The 24,626-nt window shown below is 42.5% G+C and overlaps 1 protein-coding gene across 1 annotated transcript in view; it reads left to right on the plus strand.

The window, feature by feature from the left end:
- The window catches only part of grk6 (G protein-coupled receptor kinase 6), a 49,150-nt gene that overhangs the window by 10,858 nt on the left and 13,666 nt on the right, over positions 1-24,626 (plus strand). The window contains exons 2-6 of the mRNA XM_085289884.1: positions 222-317; positions 10,453-10,565; positions 14,113-14,190; positions 15,593-15,693; positions 18,846-18,938. Coding sequence (XP_085146010.1) covers positions 222-317; positions 10,453-10,565; positions 14,113-14,190; positions 15,593-15,693; positions 18,846-18,938 — 481 coding nt within the window. The remainder of the gene's footprint in view (positions 1-221; positions 318-10,452; positions 10,566-14,112; positions 14,191-15,592; positions 15,694-18,845; positions 18,939-24,626) is intronic.

Genomic DNA, 24,626 nt, shown 5'->3' on the forward strand with positions numbered 1-24,626 from the left:
TTTGCGTTTCTTACTTTACTTGTTCAGAAGCATCAGGGCGCGGCTCGTCAGGGCTCGACGCTGTGCTGTTTTTTAATATGCACTCGACACATATTTAAGTCTTAAAAACCTCAGTCGGGTTCTCAGTATCAACGGTATGACGACATCCTGCTGATTTACTTTTGAATGTTTCTTCTCCTTCAAACCCAAAATACAATAAAAAATGTGTATGTCATTCACAGGAGGGGGCGGGAACAGAAAAGGAAAGAGCAAGAAGTGGAAGCAGATGCTGCAGTTCCCACACATAAGTTTGTGCGAGGAGCTTCGACAAACCATAGGTGAGCTAACGCCGCTCTCTCTCTCAGAGCAGCACCTTTATCTCATTTGACGTGGACGCCTTTGAAACACATCGTATCCATGGCACCCTTTGAATACCCCCTCAGTCATCACCGCTGGTACCTCAAACTCGACATGATTAGACTTGCACAAAAAAACATCGAATTAAGAAATAGAGGAGATAAAGGAACTATTACCATGGAAAACACAGTCTGTGATCATGCAAAACACAAGAAATTATTTAAGTGGGTAATTGTGCAATAATATATTAAGAACTGAAAGGGAAGAATCTGTAGCTGTGCAGGTGGATTATTTACGATGTTTTTAACATCATGTCATTCTTTGATTTTGATTTTTCACTGTTATCACGATTACCGGCGTGTCCTCGTCCTCCGAAGGATGCAAATTATTGATTTATAAATAAAGTTTCATCTGTGGGGAAACGAGCAGTAACCAGCTGGGCTGGACACAAACTGCAGTTCCACCAACGCCCACTTGGCGTGACACAATCCCTCATTGACTGTATTTAAAAGATGGACGTAGCCATCGTTAAGTCACTTATCGGGTGTGGACTTTTCAGTCGTTAACATCAACATTTAATCAGCAGCTACAGGCCGTGTCAGAGGCCACGCCCCTACCCTAAAGCCCTCCCAGTATAGCTCCAGGGTCATAAAAAAGTCTCCTGCTGCAGTCATTATGAAAACTGTCCACAGAGACCTAACTGTGTCTGCACCGGGCTGTTTGTTAAAGAATTGTGTGGGAGTTATATCTTAAAATGTCTTTAGTGAGAAGCAGATGACTCCGCTTTACTGGGGAAAAACCCCTAAAAGACGTCCAGTTTTAGATATTAATTTATGAATTGCTGCACAGCACGGCTCTGTGTGTTTCTCAGTTTTGTGGCTCATCTAAAGCCTGAATTCAATCCCCTCATTGTTTCAGAAGATGTTATGCTTTCTAGTGTCTCTCTCCGTGTCTTTGCACTCTGGTATGGTGGCCCCGAGGCTCAAAACTCTTTAAGAAAGCAAATAAAGTAGAGAACACACTGTCAGACACACGGCTGCAGTGAAACATGAGCTACTCATCCTCAGTATTAAACATGACATTTCACTGAGGGAATATGATCAGTGTTGATTTTTCATTTCCTCTGTATACAGCAGCAGCGGTGGTGGCAGCTTCCTAATTCTGTACAGAAATAGACTCTCATTCATCCACATGGCTGATATTATCACCAGCAGACCTCAGGTTGTGTACAAAACGGCAGAAAATGGATGGCACACTGTCCTGTGATCACAAAACTGTTGCTCATCAACAATTAGTTGCAACACATAAACCTCCATAAATCACAAATGATTGAATAAATGAGTTGTTGCATGTGAATAACAAACTTTAACAGTATTAAGGCTAAGTTTTAGTTTTTAAATGCGAGATATCTCTGCTGTGAGAACTGATCGGAGTGGATATGCTGAGGAAGAAGTTTATTGTGAGAGGGAAACGACTCTTTCCAAGGTCAACAGTGACCCTTCACACTCCAACATCTCACTTCCAACCACTTTGGATATGATCCATGACATTGTGCTTGCATTAACCTCATTTGTAGCAATAACTGTGACTTTGTCTCACAGTTTTTAACCGGACGGTTGGGAAATTGCTTAATGCTGATTAATGTAGAATAGAATAGAATAGAATAATCCTTTAATTGTCCCACAACGGGGAAATTTGGTTGTAACAGCAGCCAAAAAGACATATACAAACAAACAGGACACAGAACAGAAACGTACACAATTTTCTTACATATTTACATTAAGGACAATGGTCACTATAAACAGAGAGTACTGTACAGTTATTAAATAAAATAAAACTAGCTACAGATAAGATGTGTCTGGCAGAACTTTCATGCCGAGCGTAACACTGAAGTGTTTGCTGTCGTTGCTCTTCATTTTCATACATTTCCATTTGTGTAGAAAACATTTCCCTCCTACAGGAACTAGACTAGTTTAAATTTAGACCAGTTATCAAATAAAAGTTATATGAGCTCCATGGAGCCCGTCGATCGACCTGCAACTTTTATAAGCAGAAGGCTCTCGATGATTTGAGATGACCCCCCCATCTCCGCCACACGTTCATGCCGATGTCAATAATTAGGATTTTAGGGTTCATCTACTTGCCCAAACCCCACTTTAGCCCCACGCTGACCCCCACTTTATCCACATGCACATGGTAGTGGTCAGGTTGTTGTGCATGAACCTCATGATTGTTGTATATTTTGTTGGAGTTGTGAACTTTGTAACCATGTTATATGGAAGGTTTTGGAAACTGTTGCAGAATAAACTGAGAATGAAAAACAGTTGCCCTCCAGTCCCTCAAACCAAGACTCACTTTTGAGATGACAGTTGACGTCTTTTGTAATCGCCAGGCTGTCACTGCTTCCTGTCCAAAACACCGAGACTGTGGATCAAGCGTTGCTACAACTTCTGTTTTTATGCGTCCTTTACTTTTTGAAGTTGTGTTCTCAGAGCTGCAGCTGCCATGTTATAAAAATGTCTTTTACATTCAGGCAACAAGCAGCGACAATCTGCGCGAACTTTAATAGCATGCTGTTCATTGAAAAGTCAAACCTGCGATGGGTCTGAAAGTGTGTGGGTGGTATGAAGACAAAACGCTAGTGTTGCTCAAGTACTACCACAGAGGAAACTGTGGCGCCTGCAGAAAGAGGAAGCAGCCTGTTTTTTTTCTACTGTTTCAACCAACTGATTACTTTCATTTTAACTGGTGACTGGTTGGAGAAATAAAATTTAGACTCACTCAGGAAAAGATCTGATCTCTACCTGAGACCAGACTCAGAGATAATCGTTGTTGTGCTTTGTCATTGGTTGCACTTAGTTTTTTACAAAATAAAATTAAAGGTCAAAGCAGCGAGCATGTTTTTCTCTACGCCTGGCTGGTTTTCTCCGGGTGCTCAGGTTTCCTCTTCAATCTGAAGTCGTGCATGTTAGGTCATCTATCTGCAATCATGTAGATTACAGATAGATAAAACTCGCACACAGTAGTTTTTTCTAAAGAATAAAGTCCTGTGTGAATGAATGACGGTGGTTTGTGGTGTAAAGAGCTTTGAGTCAGCTCAAAAAAGTGCAGGTCCACTGACTGTCTCACATTTTTGGGGGTAAGAAGCCTGTGTGCATGTTTACTTCAGAAAGCATGAAGTAGAATGATGCAGGCACTGTAACGTCACTGAAACCTCGGTGTTTGCACTGTCATGTTGGATTGTTGCACCCAGAAGTGACCATATTTGGGCAACTGTGCAACACAGACAAAGACATCTGCTAATTAGCGCCAGCTAATAATCGTCTACAAATTCACTCACTTATATTATTGGTTCAGTAACTTGTTTGAAAAGCCCCAAAAGACACGATGAGCTCAAACATGGTTCCTGTCAAACTTTAAGCTTTTATAAAACTTCGCCCACAGTAACCTGTCATTGACTGGGAAATACCCAAACTTGTATCAGGCTGTAAACACGTTCGTTTCCTTGTTAAAGTTGAACATTTTAACATGCGACTCTATGAAGACGTTGAAATGCGACGTCAGAGGAACTGCAGTTTCTGGCACATGTGCGCCTCGTGCTTTGTGTTTATGTCAACTTGTTTATGAGTTTTGCTTCACAAAATTGGATGGAAATGTCCAGATGTGACGGTCAGAAGATATGTGACCAAAGCATGAACTGTGGTTTACTTGGTTTGGTTCTCATGACTTTGTTTCCTTAAATAGTAACCATATGCCATATTTATCTTAGCTGCAGGAGGCCACTGTCCAGCATCAGAGACGGGCTTTTATTTCAAAGTCGTCCCTGATGTTTGATTAGAATAAATAACCGAGGTCATGTGCATAAAAACAATTGCTTTAAGTTGCTGCCTAACAGCAGCAGCAGCAGCATGTAATATCAGTGTGATTTGTGTACAGAGGCATGGTTGCATCCATGGTACCCAGGCGGGGCAAGTCAAACACATAGGACACATTGTGAGGAAGAAAGAAGAGGAAGAAGCAGTGGAGCTGGGCTGATGACTTGTTATAAAACTTAATATGGCTCGAGGCACAGAGCGGCGACAGGTGGGCAAGCTGGACTAAAGTACAGCACATGTTTGTTACTGGTAAACCAAAGTTCACCAGAGAAGTCAAGGACTACACATACGCTCAAGTCTTACAGGTTTCTATTGCTTAATACATCCATTCACCAGCTCCCGGGGGCATGCTTCCAGGGTCGTGTTCAGTTACTGTTTTGGGAAGTTCGTGGAGCAGTTCAAAAAGACAATGAAAGCACATGAAGCTAACTGAGCTAAAATGTCAGGACATTTTCCAAAGCTGTACTTTGCTCACATGTATCAGGAAACAGTCTGATCCAGATGTGTTTTCACTACTGGAAATACTCAATTTGGTTAAAGCCAGGGTGGCACCTGAGTAGAGCGTGCAAGAGACAGAAAACATATTTATTTTGCTTGTAGGGATGGTCATGATTTTTGAATATTCAAATAGTCATTCAAGACGTCTCCGGACTCAAAATGGGCCTTTGTTTATGCACGTAAGCACAATCGGTCCGATAGTTGAGCCATTTGGTAAACAAAACTCTGCATGATTCAGCAACAGCAACGACAATGTGACACGTTTCATCACTCAGGTTTCCCCAAGCGTATACCACAGGTTCCAGTCCAGAAACATCCCTGTCTCAATAACGTGTTCGGGCTTACCCCATTTACTAATCACAGCGTGGACTCTTCATCTTTTCTTTTTACCAGATTAACATTCCCGTCCACACAGATACGTTCACACTGTGTTTAACACCGGAAATGCCAAGGCGGTCGTTTTAAACCCTGTTTAACTCTCATCGTCAAAAGGAAGAGAAAGTATAGCTAGAGCTGCAGAGGGCGTCGTTTTGACCCCTACACATTCATATAAAACCACTAGAGCAGGGAGTGCGAGACTGAGTGGGTGGAGGACCGGTGCAGAGCTGAAGTAGCTGAGTGTGGAGAACTAAACGGAGCAAATCCAGAGCGGCACCCAAACGTATGTCAGGCCTGAAGAGGTGAAGCTGAGACGATCAGAGGCAGATGATAAACTTTGACTGTTCTGCTTTTACAGTAATTATTTAAAATGTGTTGAAGCAGCTCTGAGGTCAGCTCTGTTTTTACACCACCTTCATTTTAATACAGCTAACCCCACAATTCATGTTCTTCTTCTTTCATAACTCCATTTGTAGTTACTGTGCTTTGTTTAACTCTTTGTAGTTTAGTCGAACGTGTTTGTGTTAAATCATTGATGAAACCTTTAAAATCAACCTTAAATAATTATTTGGCCGAATCTTACTTAAAATTAGAAAAACAGTTGAAAGGTAACAACTTGTCTTTAGCATCCGTGCTGTTGTTACAGGACAGGCTCAGAACGGCCCTCCTGGCACTTCCAGTGTGGTAACCTCGGTGGGTAATCAACTCATGCAGCTCTTCCATATCATTGTCCAAACACCTCACATTCCACGTGACGTTGGCAGGAACAGACTTCCTTTTAGCTGCGAGTAGCCTCTGCTCGGGGACTACGGGCCATCGTCGGGTGACGACACTCTGCCTCCAGAGTAAACTGGAAAAACACCAACAGGAGCAGCTGTAACGGCCGTCAGGCTCAGAGCAGCACCAGGACATTATTGATATTATTAATAGAGCAGTTGCCGATATTTCAAATGAAATAGAGGCTAATATGAATATATCTGAAGCGGTGGCGTTCCCTTTGGTTAGGCTGTGGCAGGAGAGGCAGCAGCTTATTGAATAACGTGACCACTCTGTTTCCAGCTCATCTGCTGATTTTCCTAATCATCACTGCATCTGGCTTCTTTTAGACACGTACTTAACATAATTAAAGACTTCCTGCTGATGTGAAAATATAAGGAAATAAAGATGAGCCGTTTCACACTCGAGGTGCTGCTGCTGCTTCTTTTGTTTCCCTGGAAGGGCCGATGCAAATAAGTTTGGATTTGAATGAGTTCAGTCAAACACACACAGGAAGTTAGAAGCTCAGCACTAAAACCACATACAGTACGGTTTGAAATGCTGATGTCCCACAGAGGGGAGCAGAGGTGCTGCAGGGCTGATAGGCCAGAAGGCGGAAAGTAAAAACAGAGGATGAGAACGTGAGCCGACAGACGAAGAAGGAAGTCACGATTCATCCTCGAGACTTTTTTGTAACCAGAAGAACGAAGACGAGTGGGAGGAAGATATTCAGGAGACTCTTTTTCCTCTCATCCCCTGATACGAACATCATTTATTGTTATGTAATTATGCCGCAAGCAACGTGAGACATTTCTATGTTGCACAACAGAGATCTTCGTATGTTCTCCCTTTGTTACAACACATTTCACCAGCACCAATGAAAAACAAAAAACTGAAGATTGGCCCTGCACTGCACTCGGACATGTGCTTTCTTGTTGTGTGCAGTGCATTCGCAGGCTGGTCTGAAATGCAGCAAAACACAAAGTGTGTTTTTCTGTCTGTTTGTGCCCCGGTGACTCTGCTGTTCGCTGAACCTGAGAAACACGTGCAGGGAGTTTCACCGCACGGCCTCCTCTGCACAAATGAAAGCATCTGTAGTCTCGATTGATGCTTTCTCCTCCGCCTCCCCCTTCCCCTCCTCCTCAGTCCTCATAAGAGGCCATTAGAGTAACATGATATTACAGTAAAGTAGGTCCACACTGGTTTCAGTGTTCAGCTGCTGAATCATAGGAATATGTTTATGGTTTAAATAGAACCGAGCAACCCAGAGAGAGGAAGAGGGAACCGGCTGCTTCGTCAGGGTGGTGATGCTGTAATCATGCAGCAACTTCCAGGGCGATAAAATAAAGTATGGTAACTGCTCTGGTTCTTTTAAAGCACTTTTCTACTCGTCAAAGCACTTTGCACAACTTGCACAACCAGCACTTTTCTATGTAAGTGCTAATATCTAAGATTCATAGACATTGATAATCAGGGGTTAAGTAGGATTTAATGAAAATAATATTTTTTATTGTGCTGCTGCTGCTCTGAGGTTTACTGCTTCCTTTTACCAAATACATCCTACAATATATACACTCACCATCCACTTGTTCAACTGGTCATTAACACAGACATCCAATCACACGGTGGGAGCTCAAGATGACCTGCTGAAGTTCAGTCTGAGCCCCACAATGAGGAAGATTTCCCTGACTTTGAAGACGAGCTGGTTTGAGTATTTCAGACGCTGCTAATCTGCTTGGATTTTCCTACCAAGCTGGTTTGAAAGGAAGGAAACAGTAACTCTGGCTTTTTCTGCTGACCTTTCCTCCTGTTGGTTATTGATAGTTGTTCAGCTCGTTCTAGAACAAACTGGTGCACTTAATATCAGTGTGACGCTGCATAAAGTGATGGAGGCACTCTGTCGTGCTTTGGTCTGGATGGAAACTCACTTTCACTGCAGGGCCTTCGAAGCCAACAGGACACCCGACAGAGGCCTCTTTGTTTTCTGCGTGTTAATGTACAGCATGTTCTCTACAGCCCTGGATCTCCATTCATGTATATCACAACTCCTATCATGTCTCAAAACGTCCGTAATCAGCCATAATGAGATAATGATTATTCGGAGAATTCCCAGAACTTTGAGATGCAAGCGTCTGATACTGCCTAAGTAACTTTATGAACTGTAATGAAGTAATTTATGTCCCTTTTGTAAAGAAAACAGTGGGTTTGTAGATATGAAGACTTGGAACGGTCTTTTTCTCGTCTTTCTCTCTTTCGTGTCCTTTGTCATCCACAGATTTATTCCCTTTGCCGCACACTTAGCTTCTCTGTTCTCTCTGCAGCGGGACTTAAGTGGAACATCAGAGAGAGAAGAGATCATTAGAGGAGAGGAGAGCGGGACAAAGGGCAGAGCAGAGACAACTAGAGCAGAAAATCTCAAAGTAGGATGAAACAGAGGAGAACCTGACGGAACAAGGCATCAGTAACCATCAGTCAGTGGGTCATCAAAAGGAAATGACTCAGCAGAGTAACAATCGAAGGGGCGCGCCACCCGAGTTATGTTCATCTACTGAGCCGGGCAGGGAGACAAAAAGATGACACGGACTACATCACCCACAAAGCAAACAGCATCTTTTTACTCCTGCAGCTGGTTTTATGAATGAAACTTCAGTCTGTTGGTGTAACTTGGCGATTAAATCGACAACCCTGACACGACGCCTCTGTCAGATAAAACTCAGGTTTAGAGTAAGCCAGTAGTTTGGATTAAAACGCTTCACAGCAGTAACAACGCTCACTGACAAATGTCGACACAAGAGGCTGAAATCTAACAAGCTTTATTATTATATATGCAGATGACACCCTGCTGTAGCTCGGCATCTATTGAAGTCAGTGTGTGATGCACTGGGTTAAGGATTCAGTTGAACTGGGCCAGTGTTTGGGCCTGACAGCGATACAATATTCTGTCCGTTTGTAACGATTTGATTTTGGTCTCAGTTGCTGAATGGTTACAGTTCAAAGAGTCGCAACTTTACGTTATCGTGTCTTTTATTCCATATTCACTGTGGAACCAGAAGAGAATGATTCCAGTAACACTGATGTCTGTTTACGTGAGCCGTTCGAGGCTGTGCTGCTGTTGTAGCGACAGTCACATGTACACCAAAAACAAAAACATACTCGCATGAGGAGGCTTTAGATTGATATCTGGGGTCGTTTCAGTTCATCTGTCCAGCTGTGTTTGAGGGAAAAAATAGAAACGCTAACAAGGAAACGTGGATTTGCATCTGAGACTCGTACAGATGCAAAACAACCCAGGAAGCTTCACGCACAAGCAAATGTGATTCACTGACGATCGGGGCGGTCGGCGTGAGAGACGAGGAAAAGAGCGAAAAGGTCAGACTGATCAATGCGACACTTCAGCAAGAGAGGTGTACTCCTCCGTCAGTCACAGGATCTCCAGTGCTCACTGAGGGAGGCCTGCTCCTTTATTCCTATAAGAAAGTGTGCTGCCTCTTTAGCATTTACATTCAGTCTTTCACAACAGTTCCTGCCTCACAAATGTGCTGAGCATGTTTCCTTCCTCAGAAAACATTTTATAACCTCCATTCTCTACATGGAGAAATAAGCGTCCATCTGACTTTCATTTTCTAGAGCCTTCTAATAATGCAGTACATCAGAAACAACAGTAATAATAAGATAATAAGAGCACATTTGGTGCCGGCTCACAGCATAACAGGGAACGACACTGATCCATGGAATAATCAAATACCAGCATATTTGCATAAACCTGCAGTTTTGCTTGCAGGAACTTTATTATTTATGTTATAAAAAGTCAGCTTTTATTTAGAAGGAAGTAAAAATGTTTGGGAAAGAAAAACTGTGTCGAAAGCAAATTTCATCTGATGAATTTTCTACGTTGTAAATAGTCACAGGGTATAAGGCGTGCTTAAGGTTGCGTGCGACTTTGTACTTCCTGTGAGGGTCTGATTTAATTTGAAGCTTGAAGTTTGTTATAGAAAAGAACCCAGAGTTTGTGTTTAGATTGTGACCTTTGGAGTGGGTGTTGGATGGATCTGGTTGCAGTTTTTAACAGAACTCTGAAAGTTGCTTCCTGAGCTTCTGAAGCTCTGAGGATTAAAAATGATGGAAAAAGATGTTAAAAAGCACCAAAGTTAAACTCATCCCTGTCCTTCAGGGCCTCAAAGACCTCTACACACCAAACATCTTTCCTGCATTTGGACTCGCCTATTCTTAATCCAGCCTTTTACTCCACCGGAGTTTGCTGGATGAAGCTCGATTGATCAGATCCGATAAACAGATCCGATCAATCAGACATCAGTGTGCTCGCTTTGAGGTTTATTTTCTGCATAAAGGCGTTTATGTTACGCAATCAGTTTGCATCTGAAAAGTTTTGCGTTGCTCCTTCGCAGCACGCTCAGTGTGCAATGGGCTTAACCTGAGAGCATTCACAGACTGATTCTGGATTAAATAACGTGCACGTTTGTGTCCAGATAAACGAAGTATGTGAGAATAGTTTCTTCCATCAGTGTAGGCAGGCCTCCTGTAAAACAGTGCCGGCGGTTTGATTCAGATCTGTGTAACGATGACCTCGCTTGCCTCCGTGTCTCTGCAGAGAAGGACTACAGCAGCCTCTGCGAGCGGCAGCCAATCGGACGGCTGCTCTTCAGGCAGTTCTGCGAGACTCGAGCCGAGCTGAAGCGCTGCGTCAAGTTCCTGGACGCCGTGGTAAGCAGAGCCGTCTTCGTCTGACCTCTTCTCTTTGTGTGCCTCAGCATCTTTCTCTGCAGGGTTCAGACTGTCCTGTAAGCCCAGGGTTTATCAGCCTCCCACGTACGCATTAACGTGAAAACAACGTGACCAATCAGAGACGGAGAGGTCAGCTGACAGCAGAGAGGAACAGACACGATTAAACTGTATTATTAGAAAACTGTTTCTGAGTTTAAACAATACAGACTGAAAGTATCATCTGAGGGTTTGTGTGGCAGGAAAAGTGTGATACAGCTGTTTATTAATGAGTGTTTGCTTTAAGCTGTGAGGTCAGTATGACTGCAACAGTGAAAGAGGCTGACTGAGTTAGTACACTTATCAGTGTACAGGAAATGAGGTAGAATATACAGCAGGCCTTTAACAGGAAACAAACACTTTGACATTTAAACGCTGTGATTATAGCACTACATGCACAATATTCACTCACTTTTAGCTGATTTTTGGCCTCCAGCGACTCACATTGATAAAGGAAGTTATCAGCTAAATGCTGCTCTCAGTTTACAGCAGGAAGTAACACACAGTAACAGGGCACGGTAAAGTGGCCTATTTATGCTTTTTTTCTGCTGTGATACATAAACAGTTTTTTCAGGATTCGAGTCGCCCAAAATAAATGCACATGTGCCCCAACTGTCCAAGCAGGCCAACGCCGAGCTGTGGGAAAATGTTCTTTTTTTCTCCGGGTGAACGGACCCTTCCAAAAGCTGATTGGCGAGTTTAATTACCCTGAATGCCCAAATGGAGCACTTGAAGATGAGGAGGAGGAAGTAGGGTTTAATATCTGTTTAATGAAATACCGGAACTCTTGACTTCTGGGAACAATCTGCGTCACTGAGTCGCTCTTTCCTACCTCCCATGCTGTGTCCCCGTCACACACACACTCCGGTGGGAATGAAACAAAGTGTGAGGGAAGCATTCCTGAAGTGAGCGGAGCGAGTTACGACTCGTTTACTGCAGCAGATGGGGTCACACAGTGTGTTTCTGTATCTAAAACCATTACAGTGGGGACATTTCTGCTTTATGAGGACATTCAGAGTGGTCCTCACAACTTCAGGGACCAGACGCAGTTTAAAGAGTCAGGTTCGTCAGGGGGAAGGTTTGAATTAAGGGTTTAGCCGGGAATCCTGATGTTCAGGTTTTTTAGTCATGAATTTGTTGATGATTTTTTTGAACGAGGACTTTCTGGGGACCACGACTTTCTTGGTGCCTCTGTGTATTACTTCATCACTGTCATCTATGTTTATCCTCTGGGGATATGCATACAAATTGAATATTAATCTACCAAATTATACTGGAAATATTTTGGTTTGAACCACTCAAAAGATGAAAAGGAGCACAAATCAGCATCAGGAAGTTGTTTTGAAGTTTAAAGAATTGAGGGGTCGTCCTCCGGAGACCACAGATTTGTAGATGTCCCTACGTGTTAAATATCAGTAATTCATCACTGTCATCTGTGATTATCCTCTCGGGATGTGTTTACAAAAATCCAGTCCGTGTGATTACACTCAAGATATTTCAGTTTTATAGAGCCGCTGCATGTTGTCTTGAGTTGAGGGTTCATTCCCTGGGAAATCTATCCAGTCAGTGCAATAACAAGTTTGAACAAGTCCAAAATCTTAAAATCTGATCTGAAACCACCTGCTGGTGATACGGTAAAGTCAGAGGATAATCAGTGTTTGTAGGGTTCACTCTGCAGAGACCATGAATCTCTGTGCAAAAGTTCATAACAAATGAGGGTTTGAAGCATAAAGAGCTCTTTGACCTGTCAGACAGTATCACACTCAGAACAAAAACAAACATTATTCAGACAGGAAGTGTGGGATTATTTTATATTAACTGTCCTGGTTCATGGCTAATCCTGTCTGAGCTTAGGTAAGGGCAAGGGTAAGTCAAATTTCACCTGCTAATATGGGAAAGTAGTAAAAACAAATGAAAGCTGTCAGGTTGTAACTGCGGAGGCTCATCAGGTTGAGGTAATGTCAGATTAACCGTTTAAGCCTGCATTTCTTTAAGTTTTGCCAATTTGGTGTTATTAACAGTAGAAATGATTTGTTAAAGTGGATCAGGTAATGGTTGCAGTCCTATCTGCTGAGGTAGAGGAGGTTAATGAAGGCAGTCTGCTCTGCTCAGCTGACTCCAGTCTGATGGCTTTGCAGTTTTCAACTCGCATTCGAAGCAATTATGCTCCCTTTTACCCCACAACCGCTTCCCGTCTCGTCTCTGAGAGCCCTGCGAGAGGACGAGATGGAGAGGGGAAAATGAGATTTGAACCGTCTCCGCTGTCACTTAGCATTAGTTTACAGGCTCTCGCTGCCAGAGGGGAGAGGAAGCACTTTGGGGTTTTCCAGTCAGGCTCAGTTTACTGCAGGTCATTCACAGGGAGGAGTAGATGCAATCGGTTCGGGTGTGGGGGAGGAGGGCTACAAAAAGTCTTCAATTAACTCATAAAGTGGGTTTTCTGAAGCCGAGAGGAGGCTGCAGGGGACACACACGAAGCTGGTAGTTCAGCTGAGCAATCATTCAATAGTATGGGCTTTCAATACTGTCATCATATATTCACAGTTTCATCAGATCCAAATTAATGACTGAGTTATGTTTTTAAATGAAATGACATCTAGTGGTCATATGCAGAAATGCATGTAAAAATGAGCTTATGTGGAAAAAAAAAAGAAAAAAAAAAAGAGTTCACTTTAACCCAAACACTTCTCTAACTCTGTTTAGATAGCGCTATATAAATGCAATCCATTATTATTAGTCAGGTGTTTTGATGACAGGATGCTAAAAAAAATACAGCTAGCAGCAACATGGTAAAACCCAAATAAAATAAATGTTTTTAACCACATTTTTCTGGCAATGCTGAAACTGAAAACCACATCCTGGTACTCTTCTCTTTGTGAAGGTCTGGCAGTGTCACATTGTAGTGCAGAAATTCTCAAAACTCCTTAGTTAGCTTGAGATGCCAGAAACTACCTTGTTTGTCTTAAGTGCTAAAAACTCTTTAGTTAGTTTAAAATGCTAAAAGCTACCCAGTTAGCATCAATTGCTAAAAACTACTTAGCCTCAGAAGCTAAAAACAACCCGGTTAGCATCAATTGCTAAAAACTACTTGGTTAGCATCAGTAGCTAAAAGCTAATTGATTATTGTTAATTGCTAAGAATTACTTGGTTAACCCTAATTACGAAAACGACTTTATTTCAAGTGATTAAAAAATACTCAGCAATAATTGATAAGTTACTGAGTTTGCCTCAAACATTAAAATTGACTTGCTTGGATTTAATGCTAAAAGCTACCTGTGTAGGTTCAGGCGCTAAAGCCTTCTTGGTTAAACTTTCTTCGTACTAAGAAATACAAAGGCCCTAGAACATAATGTCACAAACAAAAAGTAAACTCAGGTCATGGCAGTAAATGAATTCACTGAGATAAGTTGAGCACAGTTTTGTCCTCAGATTGTGTTATTTGAGTATTAGCGCCTGCTGACAGCATGCTGATGTGTGCGTTTCTCTGCAGGCGGATTACGAGGTGACGCCGGATGAGAAGAGGAAGGAGTGCGGACAGGAGCTCATCGAAAAATACTTCAACCCAAAGGTATTTTTGATGTTTCCTGTCGGGTCTGACATGGTTTTATTTTTATTAGGATGATATCTGTTAGTATTTTTGTTTATTGCCCACATGTACAGGATCAGAGATAGCTCAAAGCTCATTTCCCTCTGAAGCAGGAAGATATAGAAACAAGCCCAAACTGAAGACCAACGACCATCAAATGACCAAAAGGTTTCCACTGGCTTTTGGTCATTAAATGTGTCACAAACATAAAATATCTACAAAAATCACCTGAAAAGTGTCCAAACTGTGATGTTTAAAGAAAATTATTGCATTGGACGATCTTGAATTTGACAACAAAACATCATTTTTGTTGTCAAAGTAGCAGAGGAGCTCTGTCGGAGTGATTTAAACTTTTATTAATGATGCATTCATTGACAAAAATATCAGACCAAAAGTCGTCAAATCTTTTCCATGTTTTACATTGTTTCTGTCTGTCGGTACCAGTGTGCTGTGACAGTGTGCACTATAGATTTATTTTATAATTTTATTCAAAATACATGTAAATTATTAAATTAATAAAACTCGTCATCACAGCAGACTGAATAGAGTCACTGAGTTTTGGACAAAGTGCTAAATTTATTTGTATTTTTTAGTTTTTTACTGTTATTATTTTTTCAGCCAGTTTTGTAGCAGAAGGCTCGACTGTCTTCTGTTAAATGCCCCCACTGTGGTTGAATTTTAAAAACACCTGCCTCTAGAGCGTCCCTGAACGCATCACTCAGGAAGAAGCGCTCAGTCCGGCTCGTCAAGAAGGAAATCTGATGGAAAATCAGATTTAATCAGCTGATGATGGATGATGATGGGAGCAGAGCCGCTCATTGGCTGACCTTATGATGATGTAACTACCTGCAGTCCTGAGGCCTGAACTATGAAGGAGGGTTTGTGAGGTTCAGGATAATCCTGAAGTTTCAGTGTCATGAAGGTGGTTCACTTCTCAGCAGGCGAAGGTTATGTTTGACATAAGAGATCACCGCCTGCTGACCAATCAGATCTCTGTGTTTGATAGTAAGAGGGTCAAAAGTCTTTTCTCTCTACCTCAGGTGTTTCCAGGCCAGGTGAGATAGGTAGTCTGATGCCTGACCAGCATCTGTGCTTCTGATACTCTGATTGGTCATTGCCTGTGTCAGGATCAGTGAAGCCAGATAACAGAAAGAAATCCTGGCCTCGCCTCGTAGTTCAGGCCTCGGTTCAGGCTGAAGCTCCGCCCTGATGTTTCCTGCTAATTCTGTGTGAGCGCGAACGTGCAGGTCTGAACCTGCAGACGAACACAAACACCTCCCAGCTCCGTCTCAAACCTCATCCGTCCGGCTCTCTCTGTCAGAGTTACAGTCGGAGCTGATTCACTGTTTTCACCTGGATTTCATGTGTTTTTTTCCCTGTGCAGTCAGAGGACCACGTGCCTGAGGTGGAGGAGGCCATGATGGCTCAGTGCACAGAGAGGCTGCAGCAGGAGGCCTGCAAAGACCTCTTCAAGGACTGTACCAAGTAAGATTGCAGGGTTTTTAAGGATTTGTTTGCTGTTCTTTTGGATATATTTCCCCAGTTTAATCAGATCAGCTTTTTTAAGGTTTGATTAATGTGCTTGTTCAGACTCTCGCTCACCTTGGACCCCAGGAACATTAAAGTTGAGAGGTTTTCACTGGGCAAGGGGATACTACCAAAAAACACACATAAACAAAAAGTGACTTGTAACACAAATGTAAAACCTAAGCTGTTAGATAAATCAAAGAAATTAAATCTGAGACTCCCCCACACACCTTACAGTCCGGAGTAAGCAGCCCTGAGGCTGAAACAAGAATCCTCAGTCAGTTTCAGACCAGTGAAACCAGTCCATAACAAACTGTTTTCAAAGAAAATCAGAAAAGGAAACATTCAGAGCTGAGACCATTCGCCAACCAAAGACGTCACCAGATATTATTATTAGGAAACCCACGAACAGGCCGAGGTGCTATTTCCTGACTCTAATGTACATCTAATGACATCAGAGTTTACAAACCACAGTGGAAACCCATAAAACCAAAATAATATGGTTGTTGACTCAATCAGTACTTTTAACCTTCCCTTTCACTGCAGTTGAGTAAAGCTGGGATCCCCACAGCACCATTTACAAACTGGAGTAAGAAACAGTTTCCGTTTCAGGGTAAATAAATTAAATCAGCTGAGTCAAATGTATTCTTTTACCTCGAAATATTTAAAATACAACAGCTGCTCTCTTTGTTCATGCTTTCTCACAAAAAGCCTTTGAACTCTAGGACTCGTTTATGGCGTCAGCATTTACCTGATGATGGTCAAACACACGAGTAACGGCACCAACAGCTGACTCCAACAAAATAAGACGAGCAGCGTCAGACAGAAAGATGAATGTGCCGCATCCAGATCCTATCTCAAGTCCAAGCTGCTTCACTTTACTGGGAATATCACAAGATCTGGAATATTCTGCTTCACCTGCTGCGGCTTTAACCCGACTCTGTGGATGGGCAGTGATGTGCGTTTTGTCTCTGCGTCACAAAAAAAGATTTCCCCCAGAATCTTCCCACTCAGACGCTTCATTTTATGGACACATGAAGGAAAATGTGATTACATCTACGTTTGAGAAGCTGCAGGTTTTCCGAGCGTGTGATGAGCTTGGAAACGAATCGGCGTTTGTTTGAACAATGCCCTGTTTGTGTAGGCGCGGCAGAGAAATTGCCACTTAATGTCAAATATAAGAGATTCAGTTGTGCAGATATGACAGACTTTATCCATTCTGCGTGAAATAAAACATCCCTTTGTGTCGAGGGTGTCGGCGTTAGCGCTTATCCAGAAATATCTCTGGTAAACATCGAGGGCCCTGCAGAGAAACCGGCAGCCGGGCTTTGATGTCGGCCCCGTGCGAAGTCTTTAAAAGTCACAAGGCTCGAGTCCAACTGAAGTCAGAGTTCAGAGCAGCGTCGATTTTTAGAAGGTGATAAAGTCAACGGTTTTTTCAAACTTGTGTCCTGAGTGTTGTGTGTGTGAGGGGTTATGATTGGCCCAGAGGAGGACCAAACGTCCGAAGAGTTCTCCGTCTAATAACGTTTGCTGGAGTGTTTCTGGGGTTTTTGTTACGCAACAATAATTCAATTCAGTTTTATTTATATCACACCAAACCACAACAACAGTCGCCTCACGGTGCTTCAGAATGTGAGGCAAAGAGCCGACAGCACTACAGAGAGATGCGTGACAATGAAATTCCAATAATCACAGGTTCATTTTAAAGCCCTGAGTCTTTGTGACGTCTCCAGTATCGGTGGCTGTTTGTCAGGCTGCAGATGACGTAAAACAAAACTAACTAAAAAAAGGAAAAGAAAAGTTTGACTTGAGCAGGTTGTAAAAATAATATGAATACATTTAATGCTGCTTCTCTGATGCGGTGTGCTAACAACACTCACATGTTGAGTAACGTCCTCTTCACCGCTGCGTAGGCGTGATGCAGCGCAGAGAGGCAAAATCAACTCCGCGATCTCTGAACTGCAAATGTAAAGCAGCCATCGTGCGTCAACTTACAGCTGACAGTAGACCATTCAAAGCTCTGTGTGGGTCACTCTGTGGCTGCCCACCTGAGGGTAACCTGCAGTTCCTCTAACGTCCACCGGAGGCTTCCTGCAGGATGCATACAGGGCACCCAAGGATGAAACATTTATGGCTAACGCTGTAATTTAAAAAGCCTGTGCATCGAAGCAAAGTCTCATTGAGGACACTGATGACCGAAGAAGAGGTGTGTGCAAGAGAGGAGGTTTACTGGCAGACCTGCAGGATTTCAGGAGCATCCAAAACAGGAAATAAGCAAACGGGTTTGTGATAAAACCACGACAGACCCAGCGATGTTTGCATGCTTTGCAGCATCTTATTAACGGTTGCTGTACACTCAAACACCTTGGCTGCAGCTCACAGCCGGACACATACCAACAACAACAAAACTAATGACAACAGCACAGCCTTTTGCACTGGCGAGGTGATTGCAGATGCCGTGCAGGTGCGTCCATCTCACCTGCAGCAGCATCACAGACCACGCCTCGCCACAGAGTTAGTCTGCACTGTACCTTTTTTTTGTCTGGCTTTTAGATGACTCGACTAGTCTGAGATCTCTCCGTTGTCCAGCCATCCGTCCATATTGCTTATCTGAGTGCAGGATGGAGCAGCACCTCCACCAGCTCATCCGCAGAGACAGTGTGGGACTCTGAAGCCAGACATGTTATATCATCTCTGCAGCATGTCCCTCCTCCTAGTAGGGGTCTGCTGGGAGGTGTCCTACTCAGTGTCCTGAGCATGGACTGACTTCTTTCGATGTGGAGGACCATTAGCTCTGCTCTGAGCCCCTCTGAGTCGTTTAATCACTAATAAAGTGTCACCAGGAACATCCCAACTCACAACAAAGTCATGTTCAACTCGGCGGGTTTGTGTCCACATGAAGGGAATAAAATACCCGAAAATCCTTCATTTTCCTGAGTCCAGTGTGAGGTTCACCTTAACCCAACGAGACCAGTGAGGTCACAGCAAACAGGAGACGCAGAAATAATTAGATTGTTGACTTAAATGACTTAAATGATCGGAGATCTCTCAGTGATGAAGCTGAATTCAGTGTGAAACTGACAGCTGTTGTGTTGTGTGTTTTCCAGACTGATCCACGACTACCTGAGCATGGCGCCCTTCGCAGACTACCTCGACAGCATGTACTACAACAGGTTCCTCCAGTGGAAATGGCTGGAGAGGTAACATTTAAGCATAAACACCGACTTTCTCCTTCTTTCTTTCTGCTCTCTGTGTGCAGCAACTTTTTCAACTTAAAAAAAATAACTCAGGCACATTCAGAGGCACTAAATCCTCCACAGGACCAGTACGAACACGCTCAGCTGCTTCATCAGTGTCCTTCAATCTCCCCGGGGGGGTGAGAACAGTCTTTACAAACAAAATCACCGTCACACGTTTAAAAATCTGATTTGGAAATTGCTCAATGGGGATGTTTCACTTTTCTGTTGAATACTATGGGGTAGCTACTCGAACAGACAGCCTACAGGGGGTTCTGCAGAATTTCAAGCAACACCCGAGGGCGTTTGCTCAATCATGCAGTGTGACCGAGCAGTGTCTAATCACGTCTTCAGAAATAAGAGATAAACGCTTCCACAGAGCTGTGCTGAGCGATAACAGGTTTACAGAAAAACAAAGGATGACAATCTCTCCAAACAGCTCCAACGTGTCCTGCAAACAACTCCTAAATACCTGAAGCAAGAGCAGCGATTCACCTTCAGCTACACTTTTCTATTCCTGGATTCTTTGAGGTTTGAAGGTGGGTGTGGCTTCTGTGACATCGTACACATCCTAGAGCAGAAAAAACCCAACTGCTCCTGGCACAGGGAGTACTTAAACAATTGGACTTCCTATAAAAATCAAGCAGTCGGCCCCTGCTGGTTGGCTGAAAGAGACGTCCATGTTTTTATACACAGCAGATGGCGCTGTAGATCGTTTTTAAATCACACCAGAAAATAGACACAGCAGGGTGTCTCAAATAGGGGTGGGTTTTTATAATCGATTCATCGATTAAAATCGATTCTGGCTTGGATAACGTAAAATCGATTCATTAAAATCCTGAATCGATTTTTTAATATAAATTTATTTTGCCCGAAATGCCAGAATCTCTGGTGACATCTCACAAAATTTCAAGAACCACCAAACAGCTAAGACAGTAAATGAGAGCAGGAACACGGATTCTGCACATAGACTTAAACACACAGCGCGACCCGCGGATCAGAATCAGTTAGATGTCGCCTTTCTCACGGTCGGGGCTGAAAGCCGACAGCTCGCTGATTCTGATCTGTCGGCGGTCCGCGCTTTGTGTTCACGCCCTTTATGAGCCGATTCTAAAGCTGTTAGTTTGATCTCTCTCCAAACAATATTGACCGAACCAGCAGCAAAAGAAGATCCAAACGCTTCACATAAACATCGTCATGAATTCACTCTGACTTTTACTGTTTTGCTTCCACCGCGATGCACAGCTCTCTCTCTCTCTCTCTCTCTGTACTTCAAGAACAGTTTCCCTTTCTTCATTATTCGCTTGCTTGTTACGCACAAGTCTACCGCTGTTTACAGGCTGTCGGCTGCTGTTTTTTTCCCTTTTACATTCTTCCGAAAAGAAAACCTCATTTCTGCTGTTCAATACTGAACAAATTTAAACTATTATTAATTATTCAAAATGCAAAATGCTTAGCCGTGTCTCTAATAAAACCGCTGTAACGTCAGAGGTAATGTTCATTAATTAATGGTTTTCTTTCGTTTTTGATGTACTGCAGAATATTTGTATAAAATCCCAGGCCAGGAAAATCACCTTCATGTTTTTCTGTGTTTTAATCTCAGCTACTTTGACACAAAGGCCTCTGCTGTGACGCTCACACCTGTGATAAAGTCTTGCGTGTGTCAGCTTCCTTTTTATTGATACAAAAATATGTAAATGTACTGATCTGAATTATATTTCTGACTGTCAAAATTTCCCAGATTTAAATCGAATCGAATCGAATTAAATCGAATCGTGGCTCGAATCGATTCAGGACCTTGTGAATCGGAATTGAATCGATTCTAGAAATCAGTGACGATACCCAGCCCTAGTCTCAAAGTGTGGGCCACAGCCCCCTGGTGGTCTATGAACGAACTGCAGTTTGGCAAAAAGAAACATTTGACAATAAAAAATTACTTTTTTTTCCACTAACCAGTTCATGTTTTGGGAGGGCTGCAGCCTATCACAGCAGCCATACTGGACAAGTCTGTGGCAGGGCTCACACATTAGTATTTAATTAATTTGTTATCGCTCATTTGCAAGAAAAGTAAAAGGGAAGCTGTTTATAGAGAATTGAGATCAAGCAAATCTTTGTGAACCAGCAATGAAAGAAGTTCTTCTTCTTTAGTCTTGTGTGTCACACTTGTTTTTTTTAAGATTTCAGTGTGGCTTCCTTAGAAATGTTTGGTTAATTATGAAGCGACCTGCAGCTGCTCGAAGGACGCAGTGAAACCACTCAAGGTCACATCTGGCGACCTTAACTTTTCCCTTAGGATATTCTGTCACATGACTGCGCTGCCACTTTAACACACAGAGTAATTGGAAGAAATAGTTTCTTCTTTCAACACTGAGAAAAATATCCACAAGCCAAAATCCAGACTTCCCACAGGGACTTCTCCTGATGAGGATTCCCAGGAAACACCAGGGTCCTGATTCCTGGTATTCAGCTGTAAGCACGCTCTGATGAGTGCTTTGTTAATTTGTTTGTGGTGGAGTAAGCCGACACACAATGGCATAATGGCAGTTTTGTCAGGTTTGTTTGCTTCTCTGATGGTTCCCAGTCTCCACTTTGAAAACTTCAGCGATGCCGCAAACAAACTCTGGATCCTGCAGACTGTTTTGCTTTCATTGTTTAAACTTCTGCTCATGATGGATTAGCGGAAACAACACTCTTGGGAAACCAGGGAATCTTACAGGGATCCACGTTTAGCAGATATAAAACACAAGTCTCGTTTGTTCCAGCCTCACATGCCGTTTAACAGTTTTTTAAAGGGTTTAGCGTGATCGGTTTTCCGGGAACTGCGGAGGGTTGTTGACCTCAAACTTCTCAGTTCATCGACTGAAGTTTCAAGGACTAGCTCTGAATTCCTTCCTTTAAATGAGGCAAAATCATGAGAAATGAGCATCATAAGTGGAAGTTCTCTTTTAGCAGTAAAGCCAGGCTGCCGTGCTGCTGACTGACAGAGATTAAAGTCGTGGTCATTCAAGATGTCTCCACGCAGTTATCAGAGAGACAGCTTGAGCCAAGAAATTGTTTTACATAAAGCTGCATGTCATTTTTAGTCACTCTAAGAGGGCAGTAGAAAATTTAGCTCATTTATAGTTCGGAAATATAATTCACTGATTTGCTCAGTGTAGTCAAAAAATTTACCTGAAGTTGTTTTGCTCAGCAAGGCTAAAAGAATTATAGTCAGGTTTGTGCTCAAAAGATCAGCGTTGCTGCTTTACCAGGTGTAACAATTAAGCTTAACATCCAGGCATCCATGAAAACAGGATTTATGAAATTTAACGGAGTTAGAAGTTAGCAGGAAGTTAGCTCGCTAGTTTGCACCTAAACATGAGATAGCATGCTCTGACTGAGAGATTTCTGAAACATTCAAACGTACAGCGCTGCTATCACTTCCAACATAAATGAAGACAGGAAACTAAACAGCAGTGACGTTTGTAGGGTTACTGAAGTTGGACGAGCTGGTATATAATGTTGTGCTACCTGGTGGCTAGCGACACAGCTATGTTAGCATAACATAAACACAGTTAAGCTGGAACGCTTTTTTCCACTTGATAAAAGTTAACGTGAGAGTTCCCGATGGTTAGGGACAAAAGCAATCGCATGGCAGGATGCTGTAAACGGACCAAACTTCAGCCAGGAGAACAACTGAGATAATCCATCCACAATACGAGGTTAGTCATTCATATACTGCTGCATGGGCTGGAGTTACATCGTAAGGTTTTAAAAACTGAGCTTTAAAAACACAACAGCCTTAATAAACACAGAGTAATTTGGGCCTGGAAGCAGGATTCATCACGTCATCACTTAAAGATAGCGTGTGGGGTCCCACAGGGCTTAGACCTTGGACCTCTTTATAGAAATAAACTAATGACTGCCAGTTATGTCTCATTTAGTCCTGAAAAGAAAGAGTCCTCCCTGTACTTCTGTCTGCCTGGCATTAAAAACTCAATGACTTCTTGCAGTTTAACTCAGAAATATGATCAGAACAAAAACAAGGATTATAGTCTTATCCAACAGGGACACTCCCCATCTTGGACTGCTAAGAACCAAAGTAAAGCAATCTAAACTTTATTCAGATAGAAAATAATTAAATGCCTAATGGAGATTATGGTATTTTCATCTTGCCTTTGGTCTCCAACAAGATTATAAAACATAATACCTCAATTTCTTCCAGCCTGATCAGAGGCTGATAAATAAGCCTAAATTTGAGTAAATGTTCAACTAAAGCTACCAAGTCACAATCTGAATAAACCTCAGAATCTCTGCCTTTTATTAACTTAGGCAAAAAGACACAAAGGGACAAAACAAATCTGACATTTGGATTTAATTGGTGAACTTAAAGATGAACAAAATCTTTGTGCTTCAAGTAAGGAGAGAAAAGTGTCAGACGTGACGACAAGAAGGAAAGTAATTTTTCCCTGTCAGTACTTCTTAAAAGCTTCTCTCGTGCAGGCAGATTGCTCTCTTGCTGGAAAAACGAGACAGACTGACTAACTCAAGAGAAGAATACGCCCGCAGACTAATGGGGCTGATTTAGCAGGGCTGGGTAATGGCTGATAGTAAGCAGCTGATGATGCAGGAGTGCAGTCAGAGAGAGTGAAGAAACCTAAACGGGGAAACTGGCTCTCAAAGTAATGTCAATAATTTATTATTTGCTTCCCACCCTGTTAGCTAGCTGTGTCTCAATTTAAATCAGAAGCTGGATCTGTGATTGTTTTTCGCCTGTATGTGGAGTTGTGTTGTTTGTAAGCTAATGCTAGCTAGTGTTGCTCATTGTTGATGCTGGGAAATTAGGAAAGGGAATTGGACGTAAGCATCAGTGTGACTTTATCAACCTATCACATAGAAATCAGTCCACACGCTATTAAAGCCTAAAGAGAAAGATGGAGAAAATCTTTGAGTTTCATTAGAGTCTGTTCCAACACTGTCAATAAAAAGATATTAACACATTAAAAGTGAGGGCTACTGCACGTTTTAATATGCAGGGCAGCAGAGAGAGTGGTGCTTTTGTTGCTAGTAACTTTCCATATTCCTTGTGATTTCCATTTGAATACATCAGATGATTGTTGGCAGAGAAATTTGCCAATAAAAGCACGAAGGATGTCACATGTGCTTAATGCAAATATACAAAACCAATGCCAATTATTAAAAAATGCAAATGTGAAAAAAGAAATAGGAGAATTTTCATTAAGCAGTAAATGAGTCATCAGGTTTAATGAGCCTGTGCCCCAGGGTCCATTTAAATTACCCGGTTGGATGACCAAAATGCCCAAAAGGGCTGATGAGATGAGAGTGTTGATCCCAGGAGGGTCCAGATCAGTGGTGCTGGTTTACAACAGTGTGCGGTTCTCTGCAATCCCTTTACCAACGACTGTCTGTCAACAGAAAAACTGTATTTCAAACCACTGCATTGTTCAAACAGGTGGCATGCAGAGCTGCTGGTATCTTATAGTTTTCACACAATAAGTCATTATTAAAGTAACGGTCACCTGAAGATCAAAACAAGACACTTAGGCTACGTTCACACTGCATGTCTTAATGCTCACATCCGATTTTTTGATCAAATCCGATTTTTTTTGTCTGCTCGTTCACACTACAAATGCGACAGCCAACGCGCTCTAG

The sequence above is a fragment of the Mchenga conophoros genome, linkage group LG10 (assembly GCF_057382185.1).
Source record: "Mchenga conophoros isolate Kocher_MC1m ecotype Shallow Benthic linkage group LG10, M_conophoros_male_GT1.1, whole genome shotgun sequence".
Lineage (NCBI taxonomy): Eukaryota > Metazoa > Chordata > Actinopteri > Cichliformes > Cichlidae > Mchenga > Mchenga conophoros.